This window comes from Balaenoptera borealis (genome assembly GCF_965194805.1).
Source record: "Balaenoptera borealis genome assembly, chromosome: 20".
In the NCBI taxonomy this organism is placed as follows: domain Eukaryota; kingdom Metazoa; phylum Chordata; class Mammalia; order Artiodactyla; family Balaenopteridae; genus Balaenoptera; species Balaenoptera borealis.
In genome coordinates this window covers 35,533,708-35,551,164 of record NC_138879.1, presented here as the reverse complement: position 1 = coordinate 35,551,164, position 17,457 = coordinate 35,533,708, and the positions used below count along the sequence as shown (strand labels likewise).

The window sequence follows — 17,457 nt, the reverse complement described above, 5'->3', positions numbered from 1 at the left end:
GAATAAAGCAAAAAAAGAAGCAGATTCACAGACATAGAGAACAAACTAGTGGTTATCAGTGGGAAGGGGGGTGAGGGGTGATATAGAGATAGGGAGTGGGAGGTACAAACTATTGGGTGTAAGATAGGATACAGGGATGTATTGTACAACACGAGGAATATAGCCAATATTTTGTAAATATAACTGTAAAGGGAGTGTAACCTTTAAAACTTGTATAAAAAATAAAATTAAAAAAATTACAAACTCCCTTCCCCCCCAAAAAAGAATACCTGGAACATATTGGAAGCTTAATGAATATTAACTGAGTTAACGCATGAACAAATAATTTAACACATGGACACTATAACCAAACTACCTTCTGTAATGCATCTGCTTAAGTGCAAATAAAATAATTCTATATGAAAACTCCAAAACCAAAAAACAAAACAACACAACAACAAAAAATAACACTTACTATTTGGAACGTCTGCCTTGAGGGCAAAAAGCAAGCAAACAAACAAAAATTTTTTTAAAAACCACAAAAAACAACAAAACAAAAATCCACCAATGACAATGAAAATTGTAGAGATTCATGACATGTAAGATTAGGAGATCAAGATTAGAAAGGCCAGAATCTCTCAAAATTTCTGGGATTTTTGGAAGGACCCATTTCATAGACAAGTGGTTCACACACTTAAACATGCATTAGAATCACCTGGAGGGAATGTTAAAACTCAGAAACTCCCACGCAGAATTTTTGATTTAGTAGATTTGGGTGGAGCCTGAGAATTCACATTTCTAACAAGTTTTCAGGTGATGCTGATGCTGCTTATCTGGGGCCACAGTTTGAGAACCACTGACTTTGAGTTTCACTGCTCTTGTCAGCAGAATGAACAGATCTTTCTCACAGCATCATCAAGGCAACTGGTTTAATAGTTTACTTTTTTAAAAAGAATTAATTGACCTTGACTTGGACAACATTATAGGTGGGAAAATATTTGTATACCACATTGGAAACAAAACCTATGACTCTGTCTTTTATTTTGTCAACCGGATCCCAAGGTTGATTCCCCATCCATATCCAATTCTATTGCACCATCTATAACATTCTAGTACCCTTTATATATGAATTATTACTCAGTAAGATCCTTCCTTTCATACAAGGACTAGTACAGGAAGTGCATATGTTTTCTTATTATGATGAACCAGTCAGAATTGGAATTTCTAATCTTGGTGTGCAGTAGCTTTCCTTTCTACATGAGATTTCCAGGATGATCTGAGTTCTTTTGTTACAAATATTTATACTTAGCAAGAACATAGAAAAACACTATCTGAAGCTCTGGTTTCGTCCAAATACAAGAGATATAGATTTCAAAAACATGAATTCTTCCCAATATTTAGAGCTTTATTCCACTTAAAAACCAACCACTCGTTAAAATAGCCTGGGTTGATGCTGGGGAAGGGACTAGGTCTTATCAATCTCCTTGACTGTCAGATGTCACTAATGGTAACATGATTAACAATAACTAATTAAATTACCTGGACTAATTAATTATAATTCTGATTTGGTTTTCAATAAGAAAGCCATTATATCTTCTACTTTATATATATTCTCCTCTCAAGTCACATAAATGTTTGTAAACACATTTCAACCCCAAAGTTGATTCCTCAAAGCATGATTGTGGACGAGTTATCTGTTTTAGAAATTGATTACAATGTGGCTTATTGATTTGGAGTTATTGTACTTGGGCCGTTGTGAACATTCAATAAATGTGTAAAAATTAATAAACAGAAACTTCAATTAAATAGAGTTGAGAGACCAGAAGGGGGAGCTCTCAAACCTTGTGACAATAGCAGAGCCCAACAGGAAAAAGAAAGATTCTACTTCTTTCCTGGCAAGGACTCAGCCAAAGAAAAGCCATGGGCTCTTTTTTTACTACAGCCTGCCACCTTCCTTTTTCTCTCTAAAGAAAGAAGTTCCCTTCCCACTGGGGACTTGCACGTGGCTCACTATGGGTGCAGACACTGAATTGCAATTCTCTGCTGATCCTGAATAAACCCATCTTTGCTGGGAAATATTTGGCAGTCTATTTGTTAGCATAACTGAAAGTTATCCTTTTTTAAGAATAGGAGAGCAGTAAAAGGCAGGTTGGGTACACCTCAATGCACAATGTTGCGGATACAAAAATAAGAAATCCATTCTCCTCTCAAGGAACTCACAGGTTGATGAGAAAAACAGACCCAAGAACACATAAAGGCACTTCAGAGAGGAGATACCTCTACTAGCGGAATGGCCAATGGTTAAAAGGCTGAGCAGCTAACCATGACTGGGAGAGAAGGAAGACTTCGGAGAGGACATGACATTTAAACAGAGGTAAAATTCAAATGTGTTAGGCAGACAAGGAGGGAAAGTGTGTTTCTGACAGGAAGAACAGTGGTTCAGGGATGAACTGACACAGCATACACTCCAAGAACCCTCAGGGCCTTGACAAGGTTGGAGCACAGGGGAAGTGAAGGGACATTAGGGTAGAGAGGAGGCAGGGATCACTGTGAATAGTGTTAAGAGACCAGGCTCATACACTTAAGTTTTACCTTGAGGGAGGTGAGAAGCCAGTGGAGGACGTTCTGCAGAAGAATGACCTACAAATGAGGGCCTGTCTGGCAGCAGGGAGGAGGAGAGATGGGAGAGTTGAGAGGATGAACATAGCGGTGCAGCTCCTCTGTTTATTCATACCCCATCCTGTTTCAGAAGAGACTTCATGAGGGCAGTTAAGGGCTTATAAGTGTTCTGTGTTCGTGACCCAGCCCATCTCAGCTTCAAAATCATTAAAGGTGTGAGGAGGGTGAAGAGCTAGAGGAGAAAGTGAAAAGGAGATGGGAGCTAAGAAGAGAAGGAGGAGGATAAATAGGTAATTAAGAAAAATCAGAGTGTGAAAGCCGACGAGCCAACAAGGACCCATGGCTCAGTGATATCAAGACCCTAATTCAGTGAGTCTGTGGTGCCCTTGGCCTCTCCCTCATGAGCCGAGATGGCCTCCATGCTTCTTATGGTGTATGCCCTCACACATCTCATTCAAAGGCTGGTGGTGAGGAAACGGGTGAAGGGCAGTTTCTTTCTCCTTCTGCATCTCTTGCCTCTATTCCTGGAGGAGAAATCCTTCCCAGAATCTCCTAGGCTAACACACTGTTTGTTGTGATCACATGAACCGGATCACATGAACACATGAGCACTCCTGGCTTCTAAGTGTTCTGGGAAATTGAACACTTATGATAGGGGACAAGCAAGGGGGAGGTGGTTGGGAATGGCTTTGGGTAGACACACGAGAACAAGGCTATCTTCTTATAAAGCACCTGGAAACGGGGATGAACATGATGGACCAGAGGCAAGAGAATACTGACAGGAATGCAATGTCTGTCTAATGCAGGAAAACTCTTCTAACAGCGGAGGTCATGAACTCAGATGTGAGTAATGTAAATAAGAGAAGGTGCTCAGTAGGAATTTCTCTATCTAAAGAGGTACTGAGGATCATCACTCTCCCCACCCCAGCACAAAATTTGAGCATCTAAGCCAAAGACCGGAAATCAAGATTTTTCTTTGCCAAAACAACAACTCTAGAAAAATAGACCTCAAGGTATTGGCATTTGAGGGCCCTCCAGTAAACAGCTGATTTCCTCCAGAACCCCTAAGGTAAAGTCTAAAAGCTTCAATACATCAAGGTACCAATTAGTATTTTATTACCTTGCTCTTAAATGTAGATAGCCAAGGATCAAAAGGAGTTTAAGGATGGCTACTAATACAAATGGGAAAAACAAAATAAATAGAAAAATGAATGAGAAAAAACCCCAAAAGACATAGGAAACAGAAGAAAAGTTTATACAACTAACATCCTTTGAGAGAAGAAAATATGTATTTCTGTCCTCTGAGTAAGAAGCAATTTTTAAAAATTAAATCTCAATAAAACTAATACTAAAATGAAAGATTGATAAAGCTGACTACATGAAAACTAACACCAAAAATAAAGGAGACAAACTATAAAATGGGAGCAGGAATTATAATAAATATAGATCGTATTATAATGAATACTGACAATAGACCAGTAACCAAATTATATAAGAACTCCTATATTAAAAAGGAAAAGCCAATAGAAAAGCAAACAAAAGACATTCATGGGAAACCTGAAGGCAATAAAAATATGGAAAGCAATGTTAGAGAAATGCAAATCAAGACTACAGTGAAATACCATTTTTTACTCACTTAAGTGGCAATAATTAACAAGTCAGACAATATCAACTGTTAGGAGGATGTGAATCAATGGGAACACTTCAGCGCTGCTGATGACCATGTAATTTGGTACAACAACTTTGGAAAACAATTTGGCGCTACTATGTAAAGGTACATCTTTGAAGATCTCATGAGTCAGCAATTCCATCTCAAGGTATATAACTTATAGCTCCTCAACATAACAACTGGAGACAAGTAGAAGAATATTCAAAAGAGCAGAATCTGGGAACAATCCAAATAAGCTTTGTCTCACAATGGAATATCACACAGCAGTGCAAATGAATGAACTTCAGCCAAACAAAACAATATGGGCATTTAAAAACATAATGTTGAGTGAAAAAAAGCAAATTTCAGAATATTATGTGCAGTATTTTATTTGTATAAAGCTCAAAAAAAAACCAAAACAATATACTGATTATGTTAAAATGTGATGAAACTGTTTTTATAAGCAATGGAATGATAAACACCAAATTCAAGAAATTGGTTTCATCTGGGGAGAAGTGATGTGATGGAGAGCCGCTATAGGTAGCTACAAGTTATTGGTAACTTCTGGTTCTTGAACTGAGTAGTATATACATGAATGTTCATACAATGTAATATAGTCTTTTATAACTTAGAGGCATTTTACATGTAATCTTTTGCTTGTTATAATTATTATACCTTATTAAATTGTAAAGCAAAAAAACTGAACATTCATGATGATTTCAAACTTGAAAATTAGATAAAATATAGTTATACTGTTCTCTCAATATTTTCTCACAAGTTTTGGATTTGGTTCTAGCAATAAAGCTGGGAGGCTTGGGTCAGATATCAATTTTAACAAATGTGTTGAGGAAGATGTCATGAGGCCAAGAGAGGCCAGGTGTCTCATTCAATGTCATTCATTTAAGTGATGTGTTAGAATCTCTAATTCAAGGCTTAAGATTCTAAATATTGTGCAGTTTCCAACAATCCAGACTCACACCAAAATGGGGTACTGGGAAAAGAGGTCAAAATACAGAAAACAGAACTGCTCTTCTGGGGAAAAGCTATCATCCTAAGAGGAAACTATCCACCAAGAAGGCAGAAAGGAGGGTGTGGGTTTCCAGAATGTTTCCATGACAACACATCTCATTGTCATAGGAGTGTTCAAATCACCATCAAAAACAAAAATAAGGATATTATCCATTTTCCTAAAAATCCGAGTAGGCTACTTAGGTTCACTATGCATTCACCTCCATGATAATCCTCACAACACATCCACAAGTAATGAACAGGGCAGATACAGCAGCTCACTCTCCACTTTACGAATGGAAAACAAAGCCTAAGAGAAGTGACTCACCCACCGGATGCCTCCTTAATATCTTCACTGCTGCCTGCATCTCCTGGTTCCTCAGGGTGTAGATCATGGGGTTGAGCATGGGGGTCATGACCCTGTGGCTGATGGACACAGCCTTGTCCACGGAGAAGGAGGTGAAGGGCCGGGCATAGAGGTAAATGCTTGGAACAGAGACCGTAGACACCACGACAATGTGGGTGGTGCAGATGGAAGCTGCCTTCCTCCTCACCCGCCCCGAGCGGGACCTCAGCATCACCAGGATGACTGAGGAGATCAGGAGAAAAAGGAACCTGATGACATCCAGCAACCCACTATTGCATGAGGAACTCTAAGACAGAAGTGTCAGTGCAGGCGAGTCTCGGTACCTGTGGAACATCACAGTAGAAATTACCTAGGACATTTGGGCCACAGAAAGACAGTGAGAGCATCAGAGCCCGTTGGTAAATGGAATGTATGAAGCCTCCCACACAGCTAGCCACCGCCAACCCCACACAGAGCTGAATGTTCATGATGGTGACATAGTGGAGGGGCCGGGAGATGGCAACACGTTGGTCATAGGCCATCACTGAAATGAAGAAGACCATGGCACCTCCCAGAAAGTGAAAGAAGAAGACCTGAGCCATGCAGCCCTGGTAGTAGATGGTCTTCTTCTCAGTGAGGAAATTCACCAGTATCTTTGGGGAAGTGACTGGGGAATAGCAGAGGTCTATGACAGCCAGGTTTCAGAGTAGAAAATACATGGGTGTGTGGAGCCGGGAATCAGAGCTCACCATGATCATGATGAGGAGGTTTCCTATGACACTGGTGGTGTAGACAAACAGGAACACCAGAAACAAGAAAAGATGGAGCTCCTGAGTCTGTAGGAGTCCCAGGAAGACAAATTCCGACACCCATGTGAGGTTCCCTGATTCCGTGGTGTCTTCTGCATACACGTAAAGAACACAAACCACAGACAGAGATGCATTAGTTCTCAGAGACTCAAATTGATATGTCCAGGTCTAGATGATGGACATTGATAATATCATAATATCAGTTCTGATTAAATGGCCTTGTCTCTGGAGAGTTCACTAGTTGCTGCTGGAATATACATTCATGAGATATCTTAAAGCCATCCAGAAACACACGCACCCTGGCTTTCAAAGATTCAGTGTAATATAGTGACGGGAAGACTCTTGGGGTCCAACAGACCTGCAGTCAAATTTCTATTTCCTTGAGATTTGACCCTGAGGAAATTACTTCATCTCTCTGAATCTCAGTTTCCACATTTGTAAGGTGGGAATAAAAATGTTTTCTTACAAAAAAAAAATGGTCATGAAGAACCTAGGGGCAAGACAGGAATAAAGATGCAGAACTACTAGACAATGGACTTGAGGATACGGGGAGGGGGAAGGGTAAGCTGGGACAAAGTGAGAGAGTGGCATGGACATATATACACTACCAAACGTAAAATAGATAGCTAGTGGGAAGCAGCCACATAGCACAGGGAGATCAGCTCGGTGCTTTGTGACCACCTAGAGGGGTGGGATAGGGAGGGTGGGATGGAGGGAGATGCAAGAGGGAAGAGATATGGGGACATATGTATATATATCACTGATTCACTTTGTTATAAAGCAGAAACTAACACACCATTGTAAAGCAATTATACTCCAATAAAGATGTTTAAAAAAATGTTTTCTTTATAGAATTGTCTAGAGGATTAAGTAAAATAACACATAAGTTTCCCAGAACAGTGTCTGGAATAATAAATGGTAATCACTCTCCTCTGTGTAGTCTCCTGCTCTAAAGACACCCTCCCTTCCTCGAATCTCTAATACATTTTTGTACCAATCATTTTTCATGCAAGAGTGAACACATCATAATGTCAATTAACTTTTCATGTGTCTATGTTTTTCCCTCCATAATTCAACTCTAAACTCCAGAGGTATAAATATGTATCTTATAATTTATTTCTACCCTGCAGTGCCCATCTTTGCTAACAGTCAATATTCAAAAAACATGTGGTGTTGACTGCTGGGTGGGTGAACAGCTATAGGGAGTGCCTCCCTCATTGATGTAGGTGGTCTCTTACTGGATGAGGTAATGGGATATATGGTGTGAGTGCTGAGACAAGAGAAGGGGGAGAGAGATTCTCTGGATTAAGAAATGAGTGAGGGCTATTGTATGAAGGGGGCTGGAAGAGCTCTTCTGAAAGAAACAAGAATTTTAGAAGATGTTACTGAATACAAGGATAGAAGAGAAAGGAAGATGTTGAAACAAGAGAAATAGAATAGACAAGGGAATAAAGAGGGCAGATTAAGAGAAAGGGAGAGGAAGGAAGGGGAATGGAGAGGTGGGGGGGCGGGGAAGGGAATGGGAACAAAGGTGAAGGACACGGAGGGTGAGAGACAGAGGTGACAGGTGAGGGCTAAGTGGCCTCCACACCCCCCTTCCTTGCCTCACTCCCCCCCCCCACTTGCCTCCTGCAATCTATTGTCCATCAGAGGTCATTTTAATCGCATCCTTCTGCTTCCATCTGCTTCCACGCCAGGCCATCGTCTATACCACTGTCAGAGAGACCTTTCTAAACTCATATCTGATCGTCTTCCTCCCCATTATAATCTTTTAATGACTATCAAAGGCCCACAGCTTAAAACTCAAACTCTTAGAAGCTGCTTTGTGGGTTAATTCAGGGTTGAAACACACGCTTCCATACACGCATGCAACTCCTTCTCAGTATGTCATATCAAGCTCTATAATGTAGCCTCCATCTACCTTTCTAACCAGGAACTGACTCCTGTTCAAGGAATTCATAGCCTCTCACATATGTCATATGCCTGGTTATTTCTGGAGCTTTGGAAATGAATTCTGTTTCCTGAAATACCTTCTACTACCTTCTCAACCTAGAAGTCCTCAGATATCACCTTCTCTGTGACTCCTTCTCCATTTCTCCCATGCAGAATTAATCCCTCATTTCTCTGGGTTCCAATAACATTTTATAAGTACCTCTGATACAGCATTTATCATTTTTTTGGTTGTCCCTTTGAACGAGATTTTAAATTCAAAACGTAGTTGCCCTAGCACCTATAATAGCAGCTCTGATTTAGCAGTTGCTCAAAAAAAGTTTGCTAACCTAATGTGTTATTTAGTAGGTAATTATGTGATCTTTTTCAATGTGACCATGTGGAGAATTTTGTGATGTATTTCCTTATCTTTTGCTCTCAGTATCCTCCCTCTAAACCACAGGACCAAGTTTTCACTTGGTTGTGAAAAGCCTGGTTTTCCTCATGCAACTTGAGGAATCTGTTTTCAATACTTTGCTTCCCCTGCATTAATTTCTGAGGCTCTCCTCTCACTTCAGACTTACTACCATCAAGCCTGTGTCACTTGTTTATTCTCTGCACCCTCCAGCAAGTGTTTCTTGATCCTTTTTACTTTATCTACAGGTGAGGAAACCCTGATCTCTCACCTTCCTTCAACAAGAATGGGAGAGAGCCTTCAGGTCTTCCATCTTCTTGGAAATCCTTTTCTGCAGCTTTAGCTTCCCAGCCACTGCCCATACATCACCTATACAACAATGGGTGTGACCCTTGGGGAAGAGGGTATATCCCTGGGGAGAACCTACTGGACTCGGCTCAGGAAGCAGGGCTGGGCTGATTACCACTGGGGGCAAGGAAGCAATAGGAGTTGTTAAAAAGTTTCAAAATGTCTCAAAAACACATAATCATTAAGAGTTATTCCTTGAGGGCCAAAAGGACCAAGGACAATACAATTTTATAGATTTGTAGAATGTAGGATTCTCAGGCCAAGATCCAAAAGGATGAAAGTCTCTTCAAAAGAAATAGACTCTCTGGGAGTTCTGGAAGAAAGCATTTCTTAGATCAGTGATTCTTACCCTTGAGACAATCACCTGGAGAACTTGTTAAAGGACAAATTAGTGTGCCCCAGCCCCAGACTTTCAGCTGGTCAATGGTATGGCCAAGAATTTGCATTTGTAACAAGTTCTCAGATGATACTGATGCCCCTGTTCTGGGGACCACACTTTGAGAACCACAGACTTGCTCCTCAACACAGGGACTATTCTCTCTCTCCTGGAATCTTCCAGATAACTGGCTTGATTTGTTTCCTTTTTCTTCTCCTTCTTCTCCTCCTTCCTCCCTTTCTCCTTTTCTTCTACTTTTAAGCCTAGTTGATTTTTACCTAGAGAAAGTCATAGATGGGCAAATGTATACTACAAGGGAAACTTCCTGCCCTGTAAACCTTGTCCTTTATTTTCTCAGCCGAATCCCCAATATTGACTCACCACCAGTACCCAAGTCTATTACATCATCTATAAAATGCAGCATTCTTTACCTGTGAACTCTTACTATCTCTAATACAAGGATTGGTACAGGAAACCTTTATATTTCTCATTATGATGAACGGATCAACACTGGAATTAATTGGCATTATAACCTTGATGTGCTGTAACAACTGTCTGATTTCTTAGACACAGCTCTCTGATCTACATAAGACTTCCAGGTTGGTCTGAATTATTTCAGAAATGTTTACTCTTGGCAAAATAGAGTATCTGCCTGTGGCAGATAAGAGTACAATGTGGGGCTTCCCTGGTGGCGCAGTGATTGAGAGTCTGCCTGCCAATGCAGGGGACACGGGTTCGAGCCCTGGTCTGGGAGGATCCCATATGCCGCGGAGTGGCTGGGCCCGTGAGCCACAATTACTGAGCCTGTGCGTCTGGGGCCTGTGCTCCGCAACAAGAGAGGCCGCGACAGTGAGAGGCCGGCGCACCGCGATGAAGAGTGGCCCCCGCTCGCCGCAACTAGAGAAAGCCCTCGCACAGAAATGAAGACCCAACACAGCCATAAATAAATAAAAATTAAAAAAAAAAAGAGTACAATGTGAAGCTCTTCCACCTACAAGAGATGTAGATTTAAAAAGATACTTATTTAGAGCTTTAGTCCATTTAAAAATTGAGTCACTAAGGAAAAAAATAAAATAATAAAATTGCGTCACTTAGAAAAGTAGCCTTGATTGATTCTGGGGAAGGGGACAGGACTTGTCCATCTTTTTGACTACGATGTGGCTGATTTTAGTTTATGATTCTGATTTAGCTTTCAATAAGAGAAACCTGATATGTTCCAGTTTACATATTCCCCTGTCAGGGCACATGTGATTCTGTAAATTGTTCACCAAACCTCATCTGTTTACTGCATCCACTAGTCAACGTAATAACTTCCAAAGCCCAGAATGGCTGGAATGGAGTAATTATGTTAAAGACCCAGTCATGTACAGAGCTGAGAAAATGATTTCTCTATAAGCCACATATCTAAGAAAATATATATTTGTCAGACTTAACTTCAAACTGCTAAATGGATGCAGGATACATTTAGAAGGAACTTCTTTTACATCCTCATTGAGGGAGCTCAGCATCACTGATGATTAATGATTCTCCCCTTGTGATGGTCAGTTTTACGTGTCAACTTGACTAGTCTATAATTCTCAGTTATTCAAACATGAATCTAGGTGTTGCTGTGTAGATATTTTGTAGATGTGATTGATTCTATAATCAGTTGATTTTATTTTTTAATAATCAGTTGATTTTAAGTAAAGGAGATTATCCTAGCTAATCTCCTGATGGAGATTGGATGTGCCTGATTCAGTAAGTTAAAAGGTCTTGAAGAAAGTGAAATTCTGGACTGCAGCTTCATGCCTAAGATTCCAGCCTGCCCTTCCTGTTGGCCTGCCCTACAGATGTTTTACTTGCCTAGCCAGTCTCACAATCATGTAAGCCAATAACAATATCTTGCAATAAATCTCTCTCTCTCTCTCCAGATATATATATGTGCAAAATTTGCCACCCCAAAATGTCTCTTTGTTTCTTTGGCATGTGGATTATTTTGAGCTGATAACAACCAAGGCCCAAAAAGACTCAGGAAGAAACTTTGACCTTATCCTTTAGCTACAAAAAGAATTTAGATAGAGGACCTGTTCCCAGAATGGAACTATCACCAGAGACACCTGCAAAGAATGTGGGCTAGGTGTGTGTGTGTGAGTGGGGGGAACATGACCTAGAGATCTGTGTCCCATTGTCTCTACCTGGCCCAGCAAGTATTAATTTACCAAAAACATTTGCTTTTCCATCTCCATGTCAATTTTCTTTCTCTTTTGGAGGTCCACAGCCCTACCTCCAAGACCTTCTCTTGTCTTTAGCTGAAGATGGTATTTAAGGAGAAGGTTTCAGCCATTTTGGTGAGTTATTCAGTTTGCCTGAGTCTCTCTCACACATGTATGTTCTCAAACTTTGTTTGATTCTCTCCTGTTAATGTGTCAGGTCAATTTCATTCTAAGACCAACCAGAAGAACTTAGAATTGTAGAGGAAGATTTCTTCCTTCCAAACATTTCCATATCATATTGGTCCTGTTTCTCTGGTGGAACACTGACTGATACACCATTTTTAATGTATCATATATGAAGTAAATTTCTTAGGCAAGGAGTATTGAGGTCTTTCTCTCCTTACACTTAAATCATCCTGGAGCTTGATTATAAGTGCACGCAGAATGGCAAGATCAAGTGATTAATGATGCTGAGGAGAAGTGAAGTAATCTCTGGACCAAAATTAATCTGCTGTCACTGGAATGATATACAGCCTTCCCTCAACAACTTCTAAAAGAGCTGTTTTCACTGATCATATAAATAAAATGACTGGAGACCATTACTTAACATGATTGTTCAGATTCTAAGGAATCAGATGCCTAACTATCTTGGCTTAATTTTAAAATATTGATGGCAAGTTACAAAAAAAAAAGATAAATGGAAATCTGTGAAGGAACTAACATTAATTGAACACCTACTATGTGCCAAGTGTAGCTAAAGATGTTGAGGTTCAAAGATATCTAAAAGGAGCACAACCAAGAGGAGGAAGAGCCGGGATCTGAGTCCCACGGCTTCAAAGCCTATTATTATCCCACTATACTAGTCAAGACAGCATGGATATAGCTGTATTCATTGAGGCTTCTGTTTAGGAAGATCAGGTCCGTTGTTCTGTCAGAAGATCCTAGAATATCAGTTTGGGAAGATGGCCTGGACTGTTCGTCTGGGGCTGTTTAGTATCTCTAAATAAAATCCTTCTGATTGTTCTGTAAGGATTTAGATATTGGAGCTCTGCATGAGGATGGAGAAGAGCACTAGGAGTGGGACTTGCCCTCTGGCCTGGATATGCACCCTCTAGTTCACCTTAGTCTTAACTGGGCTCACTTAACTTATTCATGCTCACTGTCAGCTCCTCTAGGCTTTTGATTTTATGACCCTGTCTGTGACAAACTTTGCTCATTGTCAACCAAGATTTCTGACTCAGGCCAATCATGTCTCTACAATCCTGCTACCATGGGCTTATATCTATGTGGCAGACACTGTCAATTGCCATTTCCAACCTCCTTCTTTCTGGCTGATACAGCCAGCCATGCACTTTCTATCCTCCTTTGCAGAGTGGGGTGAATATATGACCCAGTTTCTGGCCAATGAGTCATAAGGAAATTCTGCTGCAATGGTTCTAGAAAAATTTTTCTCCCCTGGTTAAAAAAAAAGCACATGAATACCTCTCCTCTTCCTTCTTGCTGAATTATTTGGATATAAAGATATGATGACTGGAGCATTGGCAGCCATATTGCCATCATGAGGGGAAAGACAAGGAATTATAGAGCAGCCAACCCAGAGCCTTAAAATGTTGGAGCTGCTGAATTAACCAACTCTGGAATTGCCTATCCTCTAGTCTTTTTAAGTGAGATAATTTCCTCATTCTTTAAGCCACTGTGATTTGGTTATGCTGCTACTTGCAACCAAAAGCATCCTTATGGTTATATATTTCAAAGAGGACCATCATTGTTTTCTAAAGAGCTCACATTCCCTGTGCAGCTGTGTGTCATATGGTGAGCATCACATTTTAAGAGGATGTTGTCATTTGAGGGCAAATACAGAGGAGATGGCAAGGATGGTGGAATCAGGAAATTTGTCACAATGGGAACAATTGAAGGAATACAGATGCTGCATCTGGAAAGAGCTCAATTAGAGGATGAGAAAAATATCAGATATTTAAAGGACTTTGGTGTGAAAGGGGAAAACACTTTTGTGAGGGACACTCAGATCAAACATGACACAGTTCATTTTCTCTCCCCTCATCTCCAAAGACCCACCGTGAATGGGGAGAAATGTGTGAAATGGGGCAGGGAGGTAGAGGTGGAGAAAGGATAAACTCAGAGCTGCCATGATGGCTTGAAGAGCCTATAACTTTTATTTCTTGGATGGGATGGTTGCTGGGAGGGAAGAGGAAACAAAAGAGCTTTTGTGTTACCTTCTTAACTTTGGAGCAACATTATACATTAACCAAGACTTTTATAAAGTGAAGCATACTTCAAAGGAGATGTAAACAAATATAAGTTCTACAGAGAAAAATTAAAAGTACATCTGAACTTGCCAGGGAAAGAAAAGGGTGCAAGAAAATGTAGAAATGCTTCTCTGAACAAGATACTGTACTATGTACTGAGAGGAATTTTAAATGAATAAAGCACAGCCCCCGCCCTCAAGCAGCCCTCATTCCAGGGCAGGAAGACAAAGAGAAAGGCAGAAACCCATGAGGTGGCAGCCTTGGACTGAACCCATACCTCATATCTGGACCACTAATAGACATGGCCCTGCCCTCTGGCCTTGGTTCCCAAACCATACTACAGCATCTTCTTCTCAGCCACATCCTCTATCCAGATTATCCAAGGAGTATTTGGTAGAATTCAGATTATCCAAGGAGTATTTGGTAGAAGAGGAACAAGTCCAAAAGGCAAATACCCTTATGGGAAATATTTAAACAATGTTACAAGTGAGACCACTTCCAAAATACCACAGTGGGGATGAGGTAGAGAGGCAGGGAGCAGAACAAATGTGATTGTTTCAGAGTTGGGATGAAAGTGTTGAGCATTCATCACAGATATTCATCCATAGATGAGGAACTCTCTAAGTTTCCCCTTGTGATTGTGGGAGACCCTGAGTTTCAAATCCCACCCATATCTCCTGCCTCGAAACTTGGAGTCAGAGGAACAATCTCATGGCCAAGCTATGCCCCTTCCTTGCTGTTCATCATTGAGCAGGTCACTTCTCTCTGAGTTTTCTCATTTGTAAAACTGTTTACTCTAATAAGAACATATCCACTGTCAGTTTTGTGAGAATGAGATAAAAGTGCAAAAATGCCTAACACAATACCTGCCACAGGAGTAGGTCCATAGAAATATTAGTTTAATCTCAACTGCTACACTCCATAAAGACTTTCCTCCACTTCTCACATGGGAAAACCAAAGTTCTGAGAGAAGACTTGTCATTTGAAGTCAACCTATTTTAAGTTCACTCCCTGCTGAAAATCACTGGGCGCTTACCTAATCTCTTCATGGCCGCCTGCATCTCCTGGTTCCTCAGGGTGTAGATGATGGGGTTGAGCATGGGGGTCAAGACCGTGTAGCTGACGGACACTGCCTTGTACATGGGGAAGGAGGAGAATGGCCGGGTGTAGATATAGATACCAGGAATGAAGCTCATAGACATGACAATGATGTGGGTCGTGCAGGTGGAAGCTGCCTTCCTCCTCGCCTGCCCTGAGTGGGACCTCAGCGTCACCAGGATGAGAGTGTAAGAGGTCAGAAGGAGCAGGAACCAGATGAGGACCAGCACCCCACTGTTGGAGATCATAAGGAACTCCAGGAGGGAGGTGTCCGTGCAGGCAAGTCTTAGCACTTGTGGAACGTCACAGTAGAAGCTATCCAGGATGTTGGGGCCACAAAAAGGCAATGGGAGCATCAGAACCAGCTGGACAACAGAGTGGACAAAGCCCCCTACCCAGGCACCCACCACCAGCCCCACACACATTCGAGTGTTCATGATGATGGCATAATGGAGGGGTCGGGAGATGGCTATGTAGCGGTCATAAGCCATCACTGAGAGAAGGAAGACAGTCCCACCTCCCAAGAGGTGAAAAAAGAAGATCTGGGCCATGCAGCCCTGGTAGGAGATGGTCTTGGTCTCATGAAAGAAGTCCACCAGCATCTTTGGGGCAGTGACTGTGGAATAGCAGAGATCTATGACAGCCAGGTTTTGGAGCAGAAAATACATGGGTGTCTGAAGCCGGGGATCAGAGGTCACCATGACCATGATGAGGAGGTTTGCCATGACAGTGGTGGTGTAGACAAACAGGAACACCAGAAACAAGAAAAGATAGAGCGCCTGAGTCTGTGAGAGCCCCAGGAAGACAAATTCTGATACCCACGTGAGGTTCCTTGAATCCATGGCGTCTTCTCCGTACACCTCAAGAAAACACACCACAGACAGAGATGCATGAAGTTACTATGTGCCATTTTAGTGCTCAATGGCTCAAAGCAATTGTCCAAGTCCAGATAATGGGCATCCTCATGTGCAGATCATAATACATGTGCTGATATAAATGGCCTTGTCTTTGGAGATTTCACTAGTTGATGCTGGAATACACAATCAGAAGGTATCTTTAAGCCATCCAGAGACACATGCAATCTGCTTTTCAAGGAATCAGTGTAATATAGTGGTGAGAAGACACTTAGAATCCAACAGAACCAGAGTCAAATTTCAGAACTTTATATTTCCTTGAGATTTGACCTTAAGTAAGTTACTTATCTGAGTCTCAGGTTCCACATCTCTAAGAAAATGTTTTGCCTATAAATTTGTCAAGGGGATTGAATGAAATAACACATAAAGTTCCTAGAACAGTGTCTGGAATAATAAACGGTAATCACTCTCTTCTGTGTAGTCTCCTGCTCTAAAGACCTCCTCCCTTTTCCAGTCTCTAATACATTTTTATATCAATCATTTTTCTTTCATGCAACAGTTAACACATCATAATATTAATGAACTTTTCATGTGTCTGTGTTTTCTTTCCACAATTCAACAATAAAGTGCTACACACATAGTCTTGACTTCACAATTTGTTTGTGCCCTGCAGTGCCCATCCTTGCACATGGTCAGTAATTAATAAGTACCTGGTGTTAACTCCAGGGTGGGTGAAACGCTTCTGGGTGTGCATGTCCATGCAGGCCCATGCGGGGGAGCCTCTGGCCAGAGCTGCATACCTGGGAAATTCCATTTTTTCCCCATCCCCTAGGGTAGGTGGCCCCTTACTTGGTAAGGCTCCCCTCACCCAGATCATATGTGGAGTCAAGTGGCAGAAATAGATGAATACATTCTTTGAAGGAGACTTAGAGCTCTTCTGAAAGGACAGCAATTTCAGAAGATGGTATTGAATCCAAGGGTAGAAGAGAAAAAAATGTTGAAGGAAGAGAAATGGAAATAGATGAAGAATTAAAGGGAGAAAGGAAATTACAAGGAAGGAAAATGGGGGGATAGAATGAATGAAGGAAAGGGAACGGAAAAGTGGTTGGGCAGGAGAGGGAATGGGAACAAAGGTGAAGACTCGGAGGGTGAGAGATAGAGGTGACAGGTGAAGGTTAAGTAGCTTCCCCACTCCCCACCCCCACTTCCTCTCAGTCTCCACCTGCCCTCACATGACCTCCCGAAATCCATCATCTCTTAAAGATCACTCCGTTTTTATTTTTCACTTTCACCTTCTTTCACTCCAGTACACCTTCTACACAACTGTACTTGAGACCTTTCTAAATGCTGAAATGATCACGTTCCCGTCTCACGTCTATTCCTGTAGTGATGCTCACCAGATCCCCTTAGGAGCCACATCCAATACTTGGTGGATCAAGTCAGGGTAGAAACACATACACATGTACATGCAACACAGCTTGTCATACAGGGCTGTAAAATGTAAGCTCCACCTGTCTTTCTAGTCAGTATCTTCCCCTCTGATGAACCACTAGCTCTTTAATAGATTAT

At 41.3% G+C, this 17,457-nt stretch overlaps 1 protein-coding gene and 1 pseudogene across 3 annotated transcripts in view; both read right to left on the bottom strand.

The window, feature by feature from the left end:
- Positions 1-5,544: 5,544 nt before the first annotated feature.
- On the bottom strand, positions 5,545-8,928 carry LOC309619345 (olfactory receptor 4D2-like; annotated as a pseudogene). The gene is made up of 2 exons: positions 8,923-8,928; positions 5,545-6,577 (listed from the first exon to the last, which is right to left on the bottom strand). The product of its transcript is annotated as an olfactory receptor 4D2-like (transcript).
- Positions 6,577-17,457, bottom strand: part of OR4D1 (olfactory receptor family 4 subfamily D member 1) — a 94,356-nt gene continuing 83,475 nt past the window's right edge. For both annotated transcript variants that reach the window (XM_082372097.1, XM_082372096.1), the window contains one exon: positions 6,577-16,064. In XM_082372097.1, the coding sequence (XP_082228223.1) occupies positions 14,941-15,876 (936 nt within the window). In that variant the 5' untranslated portion in view covers positions 15,877-16,064 and the 3' untranslated portion in view covers positions 6,577-14,940. The remainder of the gene's footprint in view (positions 16,065-17,457) is intronic.